Source organism: Nerophis ophidion, linkage group LG13 (assembly GCF_033978795.1).
Source record: "Nerophis ophidion isolate RoL-2023_Sa linkage group LG13, RoL_Noph_v1.0, whole genome shotgun sequence".
Lineage (NCBI taxonomy): Eukaryota > Metazoa > Chordata > Actinopteri > Syngnathiformes > Syngnathidae > Nerophis > Nerophis ophidion.
This window is the reverse complement of record NC_084623.1, coordinates 7,491,097-7,511,880: the sequence shown is the minus strand read 5'-3', so window position 1 is coordinate 7,511,880 and position 20,784 is coordinate 7,491,097. Positions and strand designations below refer to the sequence as shown.

The 20,784-nt window shown below is 39.1% G+C and overlaps 1 protein-coding gene across 2 annotated transcripts; it reads right to left on the bottom strand.

Moving 5' to 3' along the window:
• Positions 1 to 887: 887 nt before the first annotated feature.
• gmppaa (GDP-mannose pyrophosphorylase Aa) lies at positions 888 to 20,000 on the bottom strand. Of its 2 annotated transcripts, XM_061918324.1 has the most exons (13): positions 19,837 to 20,000; positions 15,780 to 15,877; positions 15,563 to 15,666; positions 13,679 to 13,871; positions 11,045 to 11,104; positions 10,822 to 10,952; positions 10,689 to 10,703; positions 5,310 to 5,444; positions 5,136 to 5,233; positions 5,016 to 5,062; positions 4,784 to 4,876; positions 1,509 to 1,677; positions 888 to 1,420 (listed from the first exon to the last, which is right to left on the bottom strand). In XM_061918324.1, exons 1-13 carry the CDS (start codon positions 19,874 to 19,876, stop codon positions 1,320 to 1,322), a joined length of 1,284 nt encoding a protein of 427 aa, XP_061774308.1. In that variant the 5' UTR covers positions 19,877 to 20,000; the 3' UTR covers positions 888 to 1,319. The 2 variants fall into 2 exon arrangements, with proteins under 2 accessions (XP_061774308.1, XP_061774309.1); XM_061918325.1 differs by lacking the exon at positions 10,689 to 10,703.
• Positions 20,001 to 20,784: the final 784 nt, after the last annotated feature.

The following is a 20,784-nucleotide window of genomic DNA, read 5'->3' as shown; positions in this document are numbered from 1 at the left end:
GTATACGCGGAAATTGAACAAAACAACTAAAATAAACCCGAGTTGGATATTCTGTTCTACTTTGTAATTTGGTCCTTTTTCCCCCTTAAGTGAATCCCCTTTGATGCAATAAGGCAAGTGAAATTGCTGGTAGAAACGACAACAACTCCCGAAACCCAATTTACATTTCTCCCTAATGTAGCAATAATTGAAAGTAAAGTATTTTTGGGTTCATTGAGGTTAGCTAATTTTACTTGTTTTGGAAAGTCCTGACAAGCCGAATTTTCTTGTTCTATCGGCAGATTATTTTGCTTACTTCAAATAAAATACCCCTCATTTTTGTATATTTTTTCCTTGTTTTTGAACACCGATTATTTGCAGTGTAGAGTCTTACAAAAGTCCCCCAGCCAAATATCATTAACACAAAGTGAAGAAACAACAGTATACGCGGAAATTGAACACAACAACTAAAATAAACCCGAGTTGGATATTCTGTTCTACTTTGTAATTTGGTCCTTTTTCCCCCCTAAGTGAATCCCCTTTGATGCAATAAGGCAAGTGAAATTGCTGGTAGAAACGACAACAACTCCCGAAACCCAATTTACATTTCTCCCTAATGTAGCAATAATTGAAAGTAAAGTGCAGAAGTGATCATTAGAGCGGGGGGGGGTCTTGTTAAGTAAATGCTAATGTGGCGTATCCATCAATGGGTAGACTTTCTCCAGTGATTGCAAATGCTCAATTTAACCTGTGCTGTTGATTCTATCAGCAGTCCCACAAAGGCCCCCTGCTCGGCGCAAGTACAGAGAAAACACAATGCTACTTGATTGCTACGTCAATATCGAGTCACTGATTTATTTCGATGCCAGTCAGTTTTTAGTGACGATGCTAAAAAAAAACAACACAAATCATGTTAGCCACGTATAATTACTGTACTTGCATTTCACTTTTGTAACACGTCCTTGGGAAATATAAAGTGGTTATCTATAAAAAGTTTTTTTTTTACATCCTATTAACATCCATCAAATATATTACTCATGTACTGGCTGTAATTTAACAGTTTGGTAAAGTCAGTAACTCTGTTGCCTGTCTACACTTTTCAAGGTGAATCAACATGTATGATTGGTCTTTCTTGAATAATGCTGACACCCGATGATGCATAAAGCCTCGAGGACAAGCACATAAAAATCTATCTTTCAAAAGGGTTTAATGAAAGTCCCGTATCTTCACAACTGACATGGTCTATATACAGTAACTCAAGGGGCGTGCGCTGTCTGCGTGAGGCCGGCCGTATCTCCCACTGCTGACAGCCAAGAAAAATACAGCGTGGGGAAGATTAACTAGAGAATAATTTGGTTTTTGAAGCTGCGGTTGAGGTCTTTGTGTGGAAGGACAATAGAGTTGAGTATTATTACCTCCCTGGGAATGGTCACGTTACAACCTGAGGGGGAGAGATACGACAAATTGTCACACAAAGTGTACAACTTTAAAGCAACAAATGAACGGACTTTGCCAAGAACAAACATTACCAAGAATAGTAATAGACGGGGTGAGTTTTCCTTCCCGGAAGAGGGTTTCGCTGTCAATCTTTGCGTACGGATCATTGGGATTTGGGTCACTGGGGGTTCCTTCCACTCGCGCCCATTTGCCGATCGTGCTGTCCCAACCGACGATGCTGTTCAGGACACAGCAATGATCCTGAAGGGAAAACACATTTCAAATACTAGACCAGCTTGAGAGCTTTGGTAACAAGTTACACTGGACCTAAAATATTAAAAGAAACATCGTTAGACTTCATTAATTATAATAACATTTTCAACTTAATGAACTTTTAGATCGAGCCCAGTATGTCTCTGTGTACCCACGCTTTATTCCAGGGGTCCCCAAACTTTTTGCTTTGACTCAGGGGCCGCATTGGGTTAAAAAAAAAATATATATATATATATATATATATATATATATATATATTAGGGGTGTGGGGAAAAAATCGATTCGAATTTGAATCGCGATTCTAACATAGTGCGATTCAGAATCGATTCTCATTTTTTTTTAAATCGATTTTTGGGGGGGATTTTTAAATTTGTTTTATCAATCCAACAAAACAATACACAGCAATACCATTACAATGCAATCCAATTCCAAAATGAAACCTGCAACACTCGGAACTGCAATAAACAGAGCAATTGAGAGGAGACACAAACACGACACAGAACAAACCAAAAGTAGTGAAACAAAAATAAATATTATCAACAACAGTATCAATATTAGTTATAATTTCAACATAGCAGTGATTAAAAATCCCTCATTGACATTATCATTAGACATTTATAAAAATATAAAAAAAGAACAATAGTGTCACAGTGGCTTACACTTGCATCGCATCTCATAAGCTTGACAACACACTGTCTAATGTTTTCACAAAGATATAATAAAATCATATTTTTGGTTCGTTTAATAGTTAAAACAAATGTACAACATTGCAATCAGTTGATAAAACATTGTCCTTGACAATTATAAAAGCTTTCTACAAAAATCTACTACTCTGCTAGCATGTCCTGCTGAAATCCTATGTATTGAATGAATACAGAATCCTTTTGAATCGGAAAAATATTGTTTTTGAATCGAGAATCGTGTTGAATTGAAAATAAAAATCGATTTTGAATCGAATCGTGACCCCAAGAATCGATATTGAATCGAACCATGGGACACCCAAAGATTCGCAGCCTGAATATACATATATATATATATATATATATATATATTATGTTTAGACAATATGATTTCCCTAAGCAGCAAGGAGACACCGAGAGTAACAAGGTGTAAAAAATGGATTTTAAATGACAGATTTAAAAAAAAATAATGATGAGTTAGCAACTTGTCCAGGGCGTACGCCGCCTTCCGCACGATTGTAGCTGAGATAGGCACCAGCGGCCCCCGTGACCCCAAAGGGAATAAGCGATAGAAAATGGATGGATGATTAAAAAAAATAAAATATTGTTTTTGTGTTTTGTTCACTTGGGACGTAGTTTGGGGACATCTGCTTTATTCAGTCATTTTGTGTCACGCTTGAAGGGAAAAAGCAGGGGACAACTTTCTCGTCACTTGCTGCCCAGGACACTACCAATCACTCCACAGTGCTTTAGGGTCTGTGGCTTTTCTACTTTTTGTCCTCTTTTGACGAGTTTTGTCCAGTTAGCTAACGTACTAAGAGGCCCAAAAAGACGACAGACCTGCATAGAACGAAGTTGGGAATCGCTACACAGTTAAAAAAAGACTCTTTTCGAGAAGTACAGTAATGGCGCCCACTGGTTTTAAGAATCATTGAAGCAGGTTTGGTACCACAGCAAGTTTTAATTGCGATGAGACCGGACTTTACTTTAAATGCTAAATCCGCAGATGAGAAGAGATTACTTTTATTCAGCAGCATGTCTTTCAAAGCACACGGTCCCTCCCCTCCCACCCCGTTCTTCTTCTGTCAGCTGCTTCCTTTCTTGTCATCTCCTCCTTGGCGATGATAATTTAAGTGAATTTGACTTTTTAAAAATATTTTATCGTTGTAGCAATATGATTGTTTAAGTGAAGGATTTTTGTGATTTCTGATTGTTTGTGAGGGCACTGTAGTGACTTTCTGTGTGTTTGCGCAGGTTGGCAGAGCAGGGTATACAGAAGATAGCTGCTTAGCTGACTTTTGCTAGCGTTTGAATACGATAGAATGCATAAAAAAAAGAAAACATACGTGTTCTCGTCTTACATAATGATTGTGAATAATAGAGAAAATTCCTAAAAAGTGCAGTTACCCTTCAAGTCAGAATGTGTGTCAAACCTGCACATAATGCAAAAATACAAAGGCTGTATTCCCATTTCATAATGCACAATATAACTCCATCCATCCATCCATTTTCTACCGCTTATTCCCTTGTGGGGTCGCGGGGGGCGCTGGCGCCTATCTCAGCTACAATCGGGCGGAAGGCAGGGTACACCCTGGACAAGTCGCCACCTCATCGCAGGGCCAACACAGATAGACAACATTCACACACTAGGGCCAATTTAGTGTTGCCAATCAACCTATCCCCAGGTGCATGTCTTTGGAAGTGGGAGGAAGCCGTAGTACCCGGAGGGAACCCACGCAGTCACGGGGAGAACATGCAAACTCCACACAGAAAGATCCCGAGCCTGGATTTGAACCCAGGACTGCAGGAACTTCGTATTGTGAGGCAGACGCACTAACCCCTCTGCCACCGTGAAGCCCACAATATAACTCAACTCTTTTAAATGTATTCTTTTTAAGTACCGTATTTTTCAGAATGTAAGGCACACTTAAAATCCTTTAATTTCCTCAAAAACAGACATTGCGCCTCAAAGCAATTTTATTTGGTACATGGTGCAATGATAAGTGTGACCAGTAGATGGCCCTCACACATAGGAGATAGGTGTGGACTGCAGGTTGACGCCCCCTGTTCGATAAATCTAATCAGATTAGCAAGCAAGCCCAAAACTTTGATGTTTCATTGAGAATATAGAACATTACACTTGGCGCTCAAAAATCTGTCAGAATGTTTTTGTTTGACTTCGGTAAGCTGCAAAGCCACACCGCTTAATGGATTGTGGGAGCAGCTTAATTTCCCCCAGGGATCAATAAAGTACTTTCTATTCTATTCTATTACGTTTACCATAGTCAGACGTACCGTGCTTCAGCATACGGGTATTATTATGGTTACTTATTACGCTTTATAATCCGGTGAGCTCTCAAGTCCGATAATTATGGTGTTAGAGAAACCGTAGCTATCTGGCTTTAGGAACTTACTTGCAGGGTTGCACCATGGAGGATGATGGACTCACGCACCCTTACCCCAGCACCAATAGTAACCCCGGTGCCAATGGAGACGTTAGGACCCAACTGCATTAAAAAAATACATGACATGTAATTGCAATCAGTGCTACCATTGATACAAAGAAATAAGTACAAATTAAGTTGCAACAACAAGGCTTTTTAATTATTATCAGTGTTTTGTCAAGGGGAGCTGAAAGATGCTTACCACAGCTGTGGGGTCAATGTTGGCAGTGGGATGTATGTAAACATTACCTGGAGAAGGATATAACAGTTGTTGGGTAGGTGCAATGTTTGTTTGCAGCTTAGCTAAGTGAATGAGTTGTACCGCTTATTTTAGGGCTTCCCTCTTTATTCGTGGCGAGCCTTTCAGGGTGAGTTTTGTGATACTGGTTCAGGTAGAGTCGACTCGCATAAATTGCAGACCTAAGAAATGAGGGAGTTGGGAAAAGACATGACTTGATGCAAAACCTTCATACTATGTAGGATCTCTGAGACTTACCCAGCAGATTTGATCTGGCTCCAGAAATGTAGGGTTTTAAAAACGTAGAGTTTGCCCTGTCCGGCCAGGGCAGTGAAAATGTCTTGCTCCAGCCTGATAGCCTCGGCTCTGTGCCAACCGTTGGTCGTCTCCTCTCTGCCAAGGACGGAACTTTACTTCAACCAGAGGCCACACATTTTAAGATCAGGTGACATAAGAGAAATAATTATTTTAAAATTGGATGGTTTCATTATTACTATGTTATGTATCAATTTCACGTGCAGAAATAACATGTTCCAACTCAACTAGTGTATGCTATTTAAAAAAAAAATACTTGTTAGGAAAATGACCATTTTATTTTAAAATGAATTTCAATTAAGCACATTAAGCTTTCCAAAATGGCAATGCTGTAGTGGCTGCTGTTGGCAGGAGCTCTGTGCTCTTGTGTCATCCATTTGTGTTTCCCTCTTGTTTTCTTGTATTATTATATTTTTTTGCCTTCTGGTCCGGGACCCTTTGGGATTGTGTGACAAGGGGGTGGCACTTTCGTGACCTCTGCAGTGCTTTTTTGTGGACTTCTGGATCTGCCTCCCGGGAGTCTTTTGGCCATGGAGACCAGCTGCTGGGTCTCTGCCACACCGGAGTCGGTTTGGAGGGACTGGGGAAGATGCGGATGAGGGGACAGGGCTGTGGAGCTAGCACTGAGCGCCGGGACGGAGAGGCTTCGCGGTGTCTTGGCTGGGTGAGCAGGTGTCAGACACCTCAGTCACCTTGGACGTATCCTCGCTCAACCATGCGGACTGGACACTGTTCGAGAGTTCGTTGGCGGCCGAGAGTGGAGTCGGCTCTCTTGGTTGCTTTGTTGGGTCTGCTCCTGTCTCTGGCCATGCTCCCTCCACCCCAGCGGACGATGGCGTGGAACACCGCAGAGCCCACCACGGTGGATATGTTTCTTTTACTTTTTATTCATAGCTGTATGTAGAAGTTGCTGTTTGCGTCAGCTCCGTCTTTAATGTTCTTTGTGGTCCTTGATGTTTCCCTCTTACACACATGTAAGAGGGATGTGTACTAGGGCTATGAGTTATTTTTTTTCCCCCTTGGCCTCACTCTGGACCCCCTCTCCAGGGCCCAAGCTTAGACCGATTTTTTAAATTTTATTTTAATCTTCTACTTTTTTCTCCCATTCCCCCCCACTTGTTTACCTGTATCTCACTTTTTTTGTAAGGGGCGCTGGAAGCCGGCAGACCCGTCAGCCATCCTGTTCTGTCTCCCTGTAATGTTTGTCTGATCTTGAATGGGATTGTGCTGCAAATTTTAATTTTCCTGAAGGAACTCTCCTGACGGAATAAATAAAGTACTATCTAATCTAATCTAAGGTTGTACGCCTGTATGGTATTCCGGTACCAATAAAGTACAACGGTTGTAATGAATTAAAAGACATTATGGCGCGCCGTGGTGACATTGCTGATAAGGCGAATGTGAGGCAATATATGCACAGAGCACTTACAAGTGGAAACAGCGTGGAGACAAAAGAGGGGAAAATGGACACATTTTGGATTCAAAACTAACGATGAAGGTGGAACTATAAACACAAACGGGTTGTTAAAACTGTTTGACCTCGGGGCCCAAAGTATCCACTACAAAAGGGCCGGAGCCCACTCAAATATTAACACTGTATATCTAACCTGGTTTCAGTTTCCAACTTTATTAAATGATATAATTGATGAACTATAAATGTACATAAAAGGAATAAATTAGATAACAAATGTTTCTAAACTATTAGTGTTTTACTCCGAATAGTGTCATGCAGTTTCATACTACTAATCGTTTTTCTGGTTATAAAAACAAAAAGGATGTTTTCGTCGTATTCCTGAAATGTATCTTATAAATTTAAGCAGACCCATTTTGATATGTGGATGTCTTTTTTAATTACAGAATGGTCATATTCTGTAGCTGGACCTGTTAATTTTTCAATTAACTTCTTGAGAAATGCATTTTGTCAAAGAGAATACTTAGCAAACGCATCAAAACACACTTAATATAAGCCAAACAATGATTAATCTATTAGTTTTCATGCCGGCAATCACAATTGAATTCAAGCGCGAGGAAAGTTAAAATGCATCGCCTGTGTCAGTGAAAGGTTCAGACCAAAGCCGATCTGTTCAAGTGATCAAAATCTGAAGTGGATGGCTCTCCATACTAATCACCGTCTCTGTTCAAGTGTATTGTGAGAGCCGGGAGATGAAACAGTGTGTTAAATATTGATTAAAGCAATATTTTCAAGGATTCCACCCATAATGGAAGACTTACCGGAAAGGAGGAGGTGTGGTTAGAGGCAAAGTAGTCCCAGGGAGAATTAGCCGTGCAACTGCTATTGCTTTTAACTTCTAGGATGAGTTCAGAAATTGTGCTGATTCAGTGCCAATCTTCATTTAGGTTGATTGTTGGCGGATTCTTTATGCAGAGCGTGGCTTAACCTTCGCTGACATACTTGGAGACGTTGACGTGGTATGTGCAATAACTAACAACTAATTCACAAACTATGAGAAACGCCAAACACAAACCAAAACTAAAAGAAGAATTTTTTTTCATATATCCAGGCACAATAATCATCTCTCATATACTGTAGGCTGGTGTGATACTGATGATTTATGATATAAATAATATCAATGTGTTCGGCGATGGAGCTTTTATTACTTTCGTTATATGGTGATAATGCATTTGGATGACACATTCTAACTGTTCACAATGACAAGCCCATTAACCCGTCCTCAACCCGATGTAGCTTTTTTTGCTAGCGGCTAATGTCCCTCCACAGTGCGAAGACACTTTTAAGTCGGTAATCGTCACCTCCATGGCGGCGAATAAACCTTTTCTTCCACGTTCCATTATCACTGGAGGACGAATAATAGCTAAACATGCTACACTACACACCGTAGGAGGATATGCTAACCCAGGGGTCGGGAACCTTTTTGGCTGAGAGAGCCAAAAAGCTAAATATTTTAAAATGTATTTCCTTAAGAGCCATATAATATTTTTTTTGACACTGAACACAACTAAACGCGTGCATTTTTAAGTAAGACCAACATTTCTAGAGTATAATAGGTGTCTTATTCTTTGTAATAACATTGTTATTCTGAAGCTAACTGTGGAGGGGGGGGTGGCCCGCAGGCCTGCAGAAAAAACTGGGGTGTGCCAGGACCGGCCTCGAAATCAGCGGGAGCTGTGTAGATGGCCCACCTGAGCCTTGTTATCTAATTACCTGTCGCTCTGTTATAAGCAGCAGCCAGGAAGAGAGACGGGGTTGGGGCTGGAGCTAGAGAGCCGAGCGAGAACGAAAGAGAAAAAGACAATTTCTGGAAAGCAACTGAGGGACTTATTGAAAAATAAAACAATATTGTAACCCTGAAACGGGCTCTCAAGTTGGTGCTTGGTGGTCTGAAGAACCCCAAGGAGGACAAGCCCCACACTAACCAATAATAAATAAATAACTTCTTAACGCAACTTCTTGAACAGGTGCGGTAGTAAACGGATGGATAGACTAAAAATGCATGAGAATGTTTTATGTTTTGAACATTATTTTTAACACTTATTACAAGTGGAATTATTCATTACTTATCATGTTAAGCAATGTCAGCTCAGATTTATCCGAGAGCCAGATGCAGTCATCAAAAGAGCCACATCTGGCTCGCGAGCCATAGGTTCCCTACCCCTGTGCTAACCACTAAGCTAGAGCTTTTGGTATAAACACGGATGAGCAGATCAATACAAATATCGACAGTAACAATACCAGGTAAAGTATTACTGTATTTTTTGGAGTATAAGTCGCTCTGGAGTATAAGTCGCACCCGCCGAAAATGCATAATAAAAAAGGAAAAAAACATAAATAAGTCACACTAGAGTATAAATCGCTATTTTGGGGGAAATGTATTTGATAAAACCCAACTCCAAGAATAGACATTTGAAAGGCAATTTAAAATAAATAAAGAATAGTGAACAACAGGCTGAATAAGTGTACGTTATATGAGGCATAAATAACCAACTGAGAAGGTGCCTGCTATGTTAACCTAACATATTATGGTAAGAGTCATTCAAATAACTATAACATTAAGAACATGCTATACCTTTACCAAACAATCTGTCACTCTTAATCGATAAATCCGATGAAATCTTATACATCTAGTCTCTTACGTGAATGAGCTAAATAATATTTGATATTTTACGGTAATGTGTTAATATTTTCACACATTTCACACGTTAAACCCAGATTCTGATCCAACAAAGGTCTTAATTCATTCTCTTTCTATGCCACATCAATGTGGAATGCACTCCCAACAGGTGTAAAAGTAAGTGCATCCCTATTCTCCTTCAAAACCGCTCTAAAACAACACCTCCAGGCAACTTCAACCCTTTACTAATACCCTCCTCCATCCACATCCCATCTCCCCGGATTGTAAATAACCAAATGTTAATAATCAAATGTATTTCTAATGTATATACTTATTCTTATGCTATCTGAACTCACTATGTTCTCTGCTGGCTGTACATATCCTACTAAGTAAGACCTACACTGTTTCAATGTCCACATTTCTCTGTTGATGACTGAAGTACTGATATCAACCAAAGCTCCTCATCCCACCCCCCGGATTGTAAATAATGTAAATAATTCAATGTATATACTATGATGATTAACTTGTGTGATGACTGTATTATGCTGATAGTATATATTTGTACCATGAATTGATTAACCTGGACTTAAACAAGTTGAAAAACTTATTTGGGTGTTACCATTTAGTGATCAATTGTACGGAATATGTACTGTACTGTGCAATCTACTAATAAAAGTCTCAATAATCAATCAACATAAGTCGCTCCTGAGTGTAAGTTGCAAAAAAACTGCGACTTATAGTCCGAAAAATACGGTAGTTATTGCAGATTTACGGTGATATCGCCCATCCCTGATCTATGGTATCCTTAACTTCACTCAGCTGGTGTGTAATGCAACAGCAGAGCAGCAGTTCAAAGTGCAGAAAGAAAAAGACAAAATAAAGGTCAATCACCTTCTGGGTCAAAAAGATATCTAAAAGCCACTGAAGAAGTCAGAATACTGTGATAACAAATGCGAAAACACAAGTTGTGGAAAGCGTCTTGTTACTTCTAGCGTGTGAAAACCCAAAAAGCTTTAAAAGACTGTCATACATTATATACAGTAGGCCAGTCATTGTGTAAATGTTGCCTTATTTTTTGTGCAAGTCTAGCAAAAAAAAAAAAAAGGACACGGGCAACATTCACACAGCGTGCTATGCATTTTTAGCCCTAAGTTGGGTTGTTGCTACGGAGCTCACACCAAACTATAAGTGCTCTATCACCACACCATGCAGCCAACATGTACCGACTTACCCATCGTATGGATAACTGATGATTGTGTGAGCAAACAGAAATCATAGTGGGGAAGGAAGGGCAAAACAAACAAATGAAGAGACCCAAAAACATGGACTAGCCCCCCCGCCCGACATAGAGTTCCACAACTTACAGCAGCATTTCCTGCTGATTCTTCTGGAAAACGGCGCCGATATGCTGGAAGATGTCCGGGTTGAAGAGGTAGATGCCGCAGTTGATGATGTCGCTCACAAATGTGCTCGGCTTTTCCACATAATGCAACACCTGCACGCCCGGCAAAAGACAATGTTTCACTTTCGAGTGGAAACTGTCAGGAGTACAGTATGTACGTGCATAACTCAGCAAAAGTTCTATACCTCGTTTGTTTTCTCTTTTTCAACAATACAGCCATAGTTCAGAGATTGCTTTCTGTTTGCCTGGGGACACAAAGTGGCAGCGTGAATATACAATCCCCGTATCCGTGAAAGAATTCCACTTTCAAAGCTTCAACAATTAGTTTCCTCAGTTCCCAAACGTTTATTGAGTGTTGTTAAAAGAAAAGGTGATGTAACACAGTGGTGAACATGCCCTTTCCCAACTACTTTGGCACGTGTTGCAGCCATGAAATTCTAAGTTAATTATTATTTGCAAGAAAAAAAATAAAGTTTATGAGTTTGAACATCAAATATCTTGTCTTTGTAGTGCATTCAACTGAATATGGGCTGAAAAGGATTTGCAAATCATTGTATTCCGTTTAAATTGACATCTAACACAATTTCCCGACTCATATGCAAACAGGGTTTGTATAAGATGCTCTTTTAAAAATCTGTTTTCAATACATGAGATATAAATAATAATAGAAGTACAATTGTTTGTATATATTGTATATATAATTAGTGCAAAGGTCTTATATGTACACAGGGATATTTCACATGCCTGTACTGTGTATAAAACTGAACTACGTTCATGTTGTTTATAATGTTGTTTATAATGTGTATTTATAATAAGTTGTGCAAAGGACATTTTATAATTTTCGGAAGTTTATTTTGTACTTGAAATTGTTTATAGGGTTAGGCGCAATAAGTGTTTAACTTCAGCCCAAACCCTTTCGGTCTGCAACATTTTTAATTTTCAATCTATGAATGTACAACTTTTTATTTTCAATCTATGAATGTACAACTGTTTGTTTGCTTTGTTGATCATCGACCGAAGAACAATAAACTTGAATACAACCAAATATCGAAGCAATACAAAGTTTGCAGTGGAGCCTCGATTTAGGAACCCCTCTATTTGCCAACTTTTAGATCGAGCCTATCGTGCTTCTGTGTGCGAACCATGTCTCTTTTCACGAACACTTCATTTACTCATTTTGTGTTCCGCCTGCAGGCAAAAAGCAGGGCGCAACATTTATTGAGGCAGCAGATCCTCCACATTACTTTCTTCACAATGAGCCACTCACTACTTTAATGACTGGGCCTTTTTGCCTTCTGACAAGTTTTGTCCATTTCAATATAAGTCCCAAGAACTCAACAGACAAGCGTGGAGTTTAGAAAAGAAAAAAAAAAGCCTGCGAGGAGTACATTAATGGCGCACACATTACATACATGTTACATTTTATATTGCAACTCTAGTACATTTTAGTCTACTTTATACCTGCATTATCATTTCCATCCTTACCATTTCCATTCTTTGTACCTGAACTACTGTGTGGAACAAATGATTTCCCTTGTGGATCAATAAAGCTTGTCTAAGTCCAAGACTAAGTCTAAGTCTAAGTATGTAAGAATTGACAAAGCAAGCTCACTACCCTCAGCAAGTTTCAATTGTGATTAGACCGTCCTTGTCTGGAAAATGATGCCAGAGCAGACTTATTTCACGAGGAGGAAAAGACATTAAGGGAGCACGGTGTGACAGGGGTTAGTGCATGTGCCTCACAATACGAAGGTCCTGAGTCGTCCCGGGTTCAATCCCGGGCTCGGGATCTGTCTGTGTGGAGTTTGCATGTTCTCCCCGTGACTGCATGGGTTCCCTCCGGGTACTCCGGCTTCCTCCCACCTCCAAAGACATGCACCTACGGGGACGGCGTGGCGAAGTTGGTAGAATGGCTGTGCCAGCAATCTGAGGGTTACTGGTTCAATCCCCACCTTCTACCATCCTAGTCACGTCTGTTGCGTCCTTGGGCAAGACACTTCACCCTTGCTCCTGATGGGTCCTGGTATGGCCTTGCATTGCAGCTCCCGCCATCAGTGTGTGAATGTGTGTGTGAATGGGCGAATGCGGAAATACTGTCAAAGCGCTTTGGGCTCCTTAAAAATGGGTAGAAAAGCGCTATACAAGTACAATCCATTTACCATTTACCTGGGGATAGGTTGATTGGTAACACTAAATTGGCCCTCGTGTGTGAATATGAGTGTGAATGTAGTCTGTCTATCTGTGTTGGCCCTGCGATGAGATGGGGACTTGTCCCGGGTGTACACCGCCTTCCAGCGACCCCCAGTAACCCCAAACGGGGCAAGCGGGATAAAATGGATGGATGGACACTACCTCTCGTTCAGCAAAACAAGAGCACAAACACACGCCCCTTCCTTCTCTCTGTCAACTGCTTTCTCCACAGCTCTTCCGTCAATGTTATGGATTTTTGTGATTTCTGATTGTTTGTGAGGGCAACATAGCGGCCTCGGTATGTGTGCTAGTAATGGCAGAGTTGCGCATACAGCATTGTTCAGTATGTTAACAAAGAGGAAGTCGATCCATCACCTCTTTTGTATGTTTATATTGTGTTCCAAGTGTACAAACCATATGGACTTTTGTCGAAGCTGGGACCCATTATACATATTAACATTGTTTCTGATGGAGAAATTTGCCTTACTATACAAATTACACTTTACGAACCCCGTTCGAGAACCAATTAGGTATCTTAAATCGAGGCTCTACTGCATATTATTACATCAAAGCGGAGTAAAAACAGTTAAATAAAAGATAATAAGAAATATCAATTTGAAAAAACTCACTGTTGTTCCAAGAATAACAAAGCTGTTTGGTTCTCCGTGTTCTTTCTGGAAGCTGAGCATCTCTGCAAGAGGAAATGCTGAGCACACATCAGCATTAAGAACAAAGAAAGCCTCAGGACCAGCAGAGATGATCTGGTCTCTGAAGTGATAGATGCCCCCTCCGGTGCCCAGGGCTGCGTACTCTTGCAAGTACCTGTGGTGCACAGTCAAGAAGGCAGGTCAAGCTGCAGTAATTCTGACTATTTTAAAAAGAGGAAATTATACCTGGTGTTTTTTGTGCACTGTCACGGTTATTGTTTGGCCAAAAATTGTGTTTAACAAACTACTCCGGTTTTCCACGTATACCGTAATTCTGCACCCTCGCCGACGTTACACACGGTATTCAATTTAAGGAAAAACAAAGTACGAAAGTGTCGTCCGTGTAGCTCAGCCCTACCCTCCTTACTCATTGCCATCATAAGTTATGTTAAATCATCATTTTACTCTCTTCATTTATCATTTAGGTGTATTTCATTCTGTTCTCTGGAAAATTAAAACAGTAAGTACTCCCTATAAAATTGTGTTTTCTCTCAACATTTTTTCTGGAACAGATTCATTGGAATTACCGCTACATATTTTTTGATAGGAAAATTAGCTCGGGGACTAAAAGATTGATGAGTCAAATGAGAAGTATCTTACTTTGTTTAACAGGGCAACACATTACAAAGCATTTGAACAGATACAATACCAATTCCCGATACCGGTACTCAAAATAAACAATTTTCGTTACTTTTGTGTGTGATATTGCCGTATTTCCCAGAATATAGAGCGCACCGGTATATAAATTGCACACACTAATTTTTTTTTTTATTTTTTTAAATGCTTTCCATATATAAGCCGCACCGGACTATAAGCCACAGATATATACGTTGTGAAATGAGTTATTTATTCCAAAATATTTTTCTAATATATATTTACATACCTTAATTGTTTCCAAACGGTGTCCGTAACACGGCAGTAAAACGGATGATAAAACAAAACAGAAGTTATCGTCACGGACCCACTAGCTAACTCTCCAATCAGCTAAACAGACTCAATAACTCCACTCTGACATTTTGGTGAATTTGCGAAACTGAATCAATACAAAAAATGCCATTGTACATTAATAATACTAACACAGAGACTCATATTAGCTAATGCTAATAACACTAGCTTGATTACATTACGATAGCATATACAAATATGCATGAAAACCCTTTTACAGACATCACACATGGGACGGCCTTGTAACTATGACTTGTTTTAGTTATATTGTAAAACTTACAAATGTTGCCTGGAATGAATGCTAGGAGACGGAACGGCATTTCCGGTAGGCCACATGTGGACCCCGGGCCTTAATGTACTAGACCGGTGGTCCCCAACCACCGGGCACCGGGCCGTGGCCCGATTAGTACCGGGCCGCAGAATAATTTTTTATTCATTTTTATTTAAAAAAAAAAATATATATATATATATTTTTTTTTTAATTAAATCAACATAAAAAAAAACAATATACACGTACAATTAGTGCACCAACCACAAAAACCTCCCTTTTTAATGACAAAGAAAAAAAAAAAAAAAAAAGGATTCCTCGTCCACTCCCCCCCACCCGGGCCGCGTGACAAATTATTAAATTATTAAGCGTTGACCGGTCCGCGGATACAAAAAGGTTGGGGGACCACTGTACAAAAAGCTTACCATGAATAAAACTTGTATTTCAATACTTATTGTCTTTCCATCAAGTAACTTTTTTAGCGTATTAATTTATCCCAAATCTATCACTAGGCAAGGTTTTGGCCAATTTATTTTGAGTTATTAAAAAGAGGTTAAAAACTTTAGCTTTACAATATCTGCCTTCTTATTTACCTGATAGAAATTTTGAATTCTTGTTGGGCATTAAAAAGGAATCTGGTGAGTTCTTCATTTGGCTGGTAAAACCCGATGAGCAAGATCTCCTTCATATTTGGCACCTGTTGAGAAATCCCCCCCAAAAAAATTATATATTTAATAGAAATGAAATGTAAGGTAAAGCAAGTACTACAAAGGGACTTAAGTTGTACACTGACGAGGCATTTAAGCTCACCTTGGCACATGATTCTATGTGATGCTGCAGCATAGGAACACCGGCGACTGGAAACAAGGGTTTGGGAACTTCAAATGACAGCGGCCGAAACCTTGTGCCTGCGGGAAAAATTATCACAAAGTTGTTGTTTTTTTCATGAACCCACTTCACAAACAATGGTAAATAAAGTGGAACCGTGGTATCGTACGGCCAAAGATTGTGTGCAACACACTAGTTTCTTTGCCCAAACAAAGAAGACGTTATTGACTCAGTCTATGTATTTTGATATGGTATTTATATATCTAATTGAGTGTTTTCCATCATTGTGTTGACATTTGCTTTCCTTTCTGCCGTGATAGCTTGGACTAGACGTGTCAAACTCCTTTTAGCTCAGGGGCCACATGGAGGACAATCTGTGCATAGGCGGGCCGGACTATGAAGTCTTAGACCTCGACTAAGCCCTATGTCAAACTCAAAGCCCGCTGGCCGGATCCGGCCTATGAATGAATGATCTATGGCCCCCGGGATGATATTTGATTAGTATTAGAACCGGCCCGCAGGCCACAGCCGCCTGCTGCTGTTTTGCACGCACCAAAACCCCATCAGTGTTGGCGCCAGGGATTTTCAAAATGGGGTCCCACATTACATCATTGGGGTCCCACTTTTTTTTTAACCGTTTTGCAAACAAATGATAAATGTATGCATTATTCCGTTATATCTCACATTCTATATTGTGTTTTGGAAAAAGGTTGTCATAAATGTTACTTAATTCATTTAAAAAAATAATACAAAAGAAAACATATTTGTATGCAAATGTAAATGTCTTTAGTTATAAACATTCATTCACTTTCTTCTTCTCTTCGATGAGGGTGGCGACTTGTCCAGTGTGTACCCAACCTTCCGCCCGAATGCAGCTGAGATAGGCTTCAGTGCGACCACAAAAGGGGTAAGTGGTAAAAAATGGATGGATGGATAATATATCAGTATAGCTCGGTTGGTAGAGCGGCCGTGCCAGCAACTTGAGGGTTGCAGGTTCGATTCCCGCTTCTGCCATCCTAGTCACTGCTGTTGTGTCCTTGGGCAAGACACTTTACCCACGTGCTCCCGGTGCCACCCACACTGGTTTAAATGTAACTTAGATATTGGGTTTCACTATGTAAAGCGCTTTGAGTCACTAGAGAAAAGCGCTATATAAACATAATTCACTTCATCAGTATATATCATATACTGTATATAAAATATGCAAATATTACATACAGGTTATATTGCTATTATGGTACATTTTTTAGTCTGCTTTATATCTGCATTATCCTTTCCATCCTTACCCTTTTGATCCTTTATGACTGAGCTACTGTGTGGAACAATTCCCCTTAAGTCTAAGTCTAAATGTTTCCGTTAAAAATGTAATACCAAGGAGCTCAACACAGTAAATATTAAATCCGAGAAAAGATTGCCTGGGTTCTCCATCAGCTGGGAATAAATTCCAAAACAAAAAGACACCTTCTAAATAGGGCTGGGCGATATATTACAGGCTTGTCTCTGTCCGATATAGAAAATGACAATATCGTGATAGTCGAGTATACGTTCTCACACAGTTGCTTTTAGCTGCGGGCATTACACTGCAGGCTCTTCTCGGTCTTTCTTGTCTCTGCTTCTCACAGAGAGTTAAAACAAGCGCACCTTTTTACAGACGTCACATACGTATACGCCCTCGCGGAACAGAGATGTAGCGGCAAGGGTAACGTTAGCTGTGGTACGAGTGGTAATATGAGAAAATAAAGTGCGAATCTGGTAACAAAGTAAAGAAGAATTAATTCCCAAGAAAAACAGCACGGGGTCTATCGTCTGGCGGTGGTTTGGCTTCAAGCGGGAAGATGTCGAACTGACAACAGTAATATGTCAAGTGTGGGGCAAAAGCGTTGCTACAAAAAGTAGCAGCACTGCTAATGTGTAGCATCATTTGAAATGTCACCCGCTAGAGAATGAAGAGTGTTTGAAACTCTGCATGTCAACATCTCCGTTCGGTGCCACACCCGCAAAATGCAGAAGCAACCATTTCCACATCAACACCGTATGAAAAAAATTGTCAACAACAGAAGATTTCCTATTATGCAGCTGATTTTTATTTGACAGTTATTGAAATATCTTTTGTGACATCATGCACAAAAGTGCACTTTATTTGTTTTAAACTATTTTAGTGGTGTTCTGTACAAAAAGTGCACTTTAATTTAGTGTTGTTTTGATAAGTCATCTTAGTGACATAATGTACAAAAGTGCACTAATAGCTTGTTTTAAAATGTCTCTGACAATCTTGCACTTTCTGTTTTGAAATGACATGAATTTTTGTGCCACTGCTTAATAACTGTTTAATAAATACACTTTTGCTAAATTGACTTAGTTGTGATTTCCCTCTCTGCATGAAAGTTTAAAATGAGCATATATTAATGCAGTATGAACAAGATTTTTTTAATGTAGACACATAGAATCATCACACTGCTGTAATTATATGCATCAAGTGTTCATTCAAGGCTAAGGCAAAATATGGAGATATATATCGTGTATCGTGACCAGAGGTGGGCAGTAACGCGCTACATTTACTCCATTACATCTACTTGAGTAACTTTTGGGATAAATTTAACTTCTAAGAGTAGTTTTAATGCAACATACTTTTACTTGAGTATATTTATAGAGAAGAAACGCTACTTTTACTCCGCTCCATTTATCTACATTCATCTCGCTACTGATTTTTATCGATCTGTTAATGCACGCTTTGTTTGTTTTGGTTTGTCAGACAGACCTTCAATGTAGGATCTATCACATGTCTGCGTTTCACCAATCAAATGCAGTCACTGGTGACGTTTAACTCCGTTTTACCAATCAAATGCAGTCACTGGTGACGTTTGACTCGGTTTCACCAATCAAACATGATTACTTTTATTTATAAAGTTCAACATTTACAAACAGTTGAACATAATAATCAAAGTAAGTACAACAGTACAAAACAGTATAAAACTGTACAAAACAGTGCCAGGGGGTTGTAAATTCAAAGTAACTAAAACAGAATGCAAAAAATATATATACAGATATAAAATAAACAAAGTGCAAAGCCATATAGGCTCACTCAATCTCAGTAAATAACTTAAATTTGGAACACAGCATCATTATTTTCACAGCGTTTTGGTTGTCAGAGGTAGAGTGTTTTAATGTAGAGTTCTAAATCTTTTTTAAAGGCACAAAAAACATTTCGGGTATAGAGAAAGTAACATTCATGAATATAAAACTTAGCCAATAGTATAATGAGGTCGCAAAGGTAAAATTAATTTAAAAAAATGTTTTCAATACAGTGTAAAACCAAATATATATTATTTAATATATATTATTGTTTCAGTTGCTTAAGAGATATTCCTGGTTCTGACTTTGTTCATTGCTATTTTTATGTTTTTGTGCATTGCTTGTTGCCGTCATCATTAAACAAACAGGTTACTCATCAGTTACTCAGTACTTGAGTATTTTTTTTCACAACATACATTTTACTTTTACTCAAGTAAATATTTGGGTGACTACTCCTTACTTTTACTTGAGTAATACATCTCTAAAGTAACAGTACTCTTACTTGAGTACAATTTCTGGCTACTCTTCCCACCTCTGATCGTGACATGGCCCAAAAATATCGAGATATTTAAAAAAAACGCCATATCGCCCAGCCCTACTTCTAAAACACACAAAAAAAACAATGTTAACTAAAGTCCTAATCCTTATTGACATAGTTTAAAAAATCACCACAATATAAATATTAATGAACGTATCTTTGCGCATGCGTCAGAATTAAACAGCAATATATCCAAGCTAACAGGTGTCACTGTTGCATTATGGTCTTTCTCTCCCATATCACAAGCGTTATGTACATGCAATAACGTTCACATGACAACATTAAATAAATTATTATGAAATTGTTAACACGCGTGTAGTTCTGTCACTGCGCCACGTCATCCAAATATTACAAACTAATTAGCATCATGTGTTAGCATTAGCATCGAAAACAAAAAAGGCTTCGCTGCACACGAAGCTTTATACTTACCTTTCTGAGGGCCTCCTATTAAAATAACCGCCTTCAACATTTTTATAAAATAAGCTGCGTGTTTTGTCTGCTCAAAACGAAGGTTCTGGTGTATTATTGTACACTACTGCTAGTCGACGTCACATACTTCCGCGTACAACGGTGACGTCACGACGTAGCCACGCAATCAAACAAGGACCGGAAGTTTTGAACCCGGATTTTAAAGTTTAAAACACAATTGTAATACACAATTCAATGAATTTCGTATCGAATTATTTATTGAGTAATTACTTGATAAAAGTAAATATTTTAATGTAATATCAAGTTAGTTTGTCTGGTGGTCATCTTTAATCCATTTATCGTGTTTCTACTTATGAACAAAATTCAAATATTCAAGAATTTTCAAGTCTATGGATGTTTTCACTAAACCATCCATGGATTTTGATGTATTTGAGAAAAAAATAAATATAGCGTTGAACAAAAATCCATCTACATTATTCATGGTCGATACAAGCTGGATTTTATGCATCCCACAATGGGATATTAAAGGCCTACTGAAATGAGATTTTCTTATTCAAACGGGGATAGCAGGTCCATTCTATGTGTCGTACTTGATCATTTCGCGATATTTTTGCTGAAAGGATTTAGTAGAGAACATCGACGATAAAGTTCGCAACTTTTGGTCGCTAATAAAAAAGCCTTGCCTGTACCGGAAGTAGCAGACGATGTGCGTGTGACGTCACGGGTTGTGGAGCTCCTCACATTGTTTACAATCATGGCCACCAGCAGCGAGAGCGATTCGGACCGAGAAAGCGACGATTTCCCCATTAATTTGATTTGTGGATGAGGAAAGTGAGAGTGAAGGACTAGAGAAAAAAATATATATGGCAGTGGGAGCGATTCAGATGTTATTAGACACATTTACTCGGATATTTCTGGAAAATCCCTTATCTGCTTATTGTGTTACTA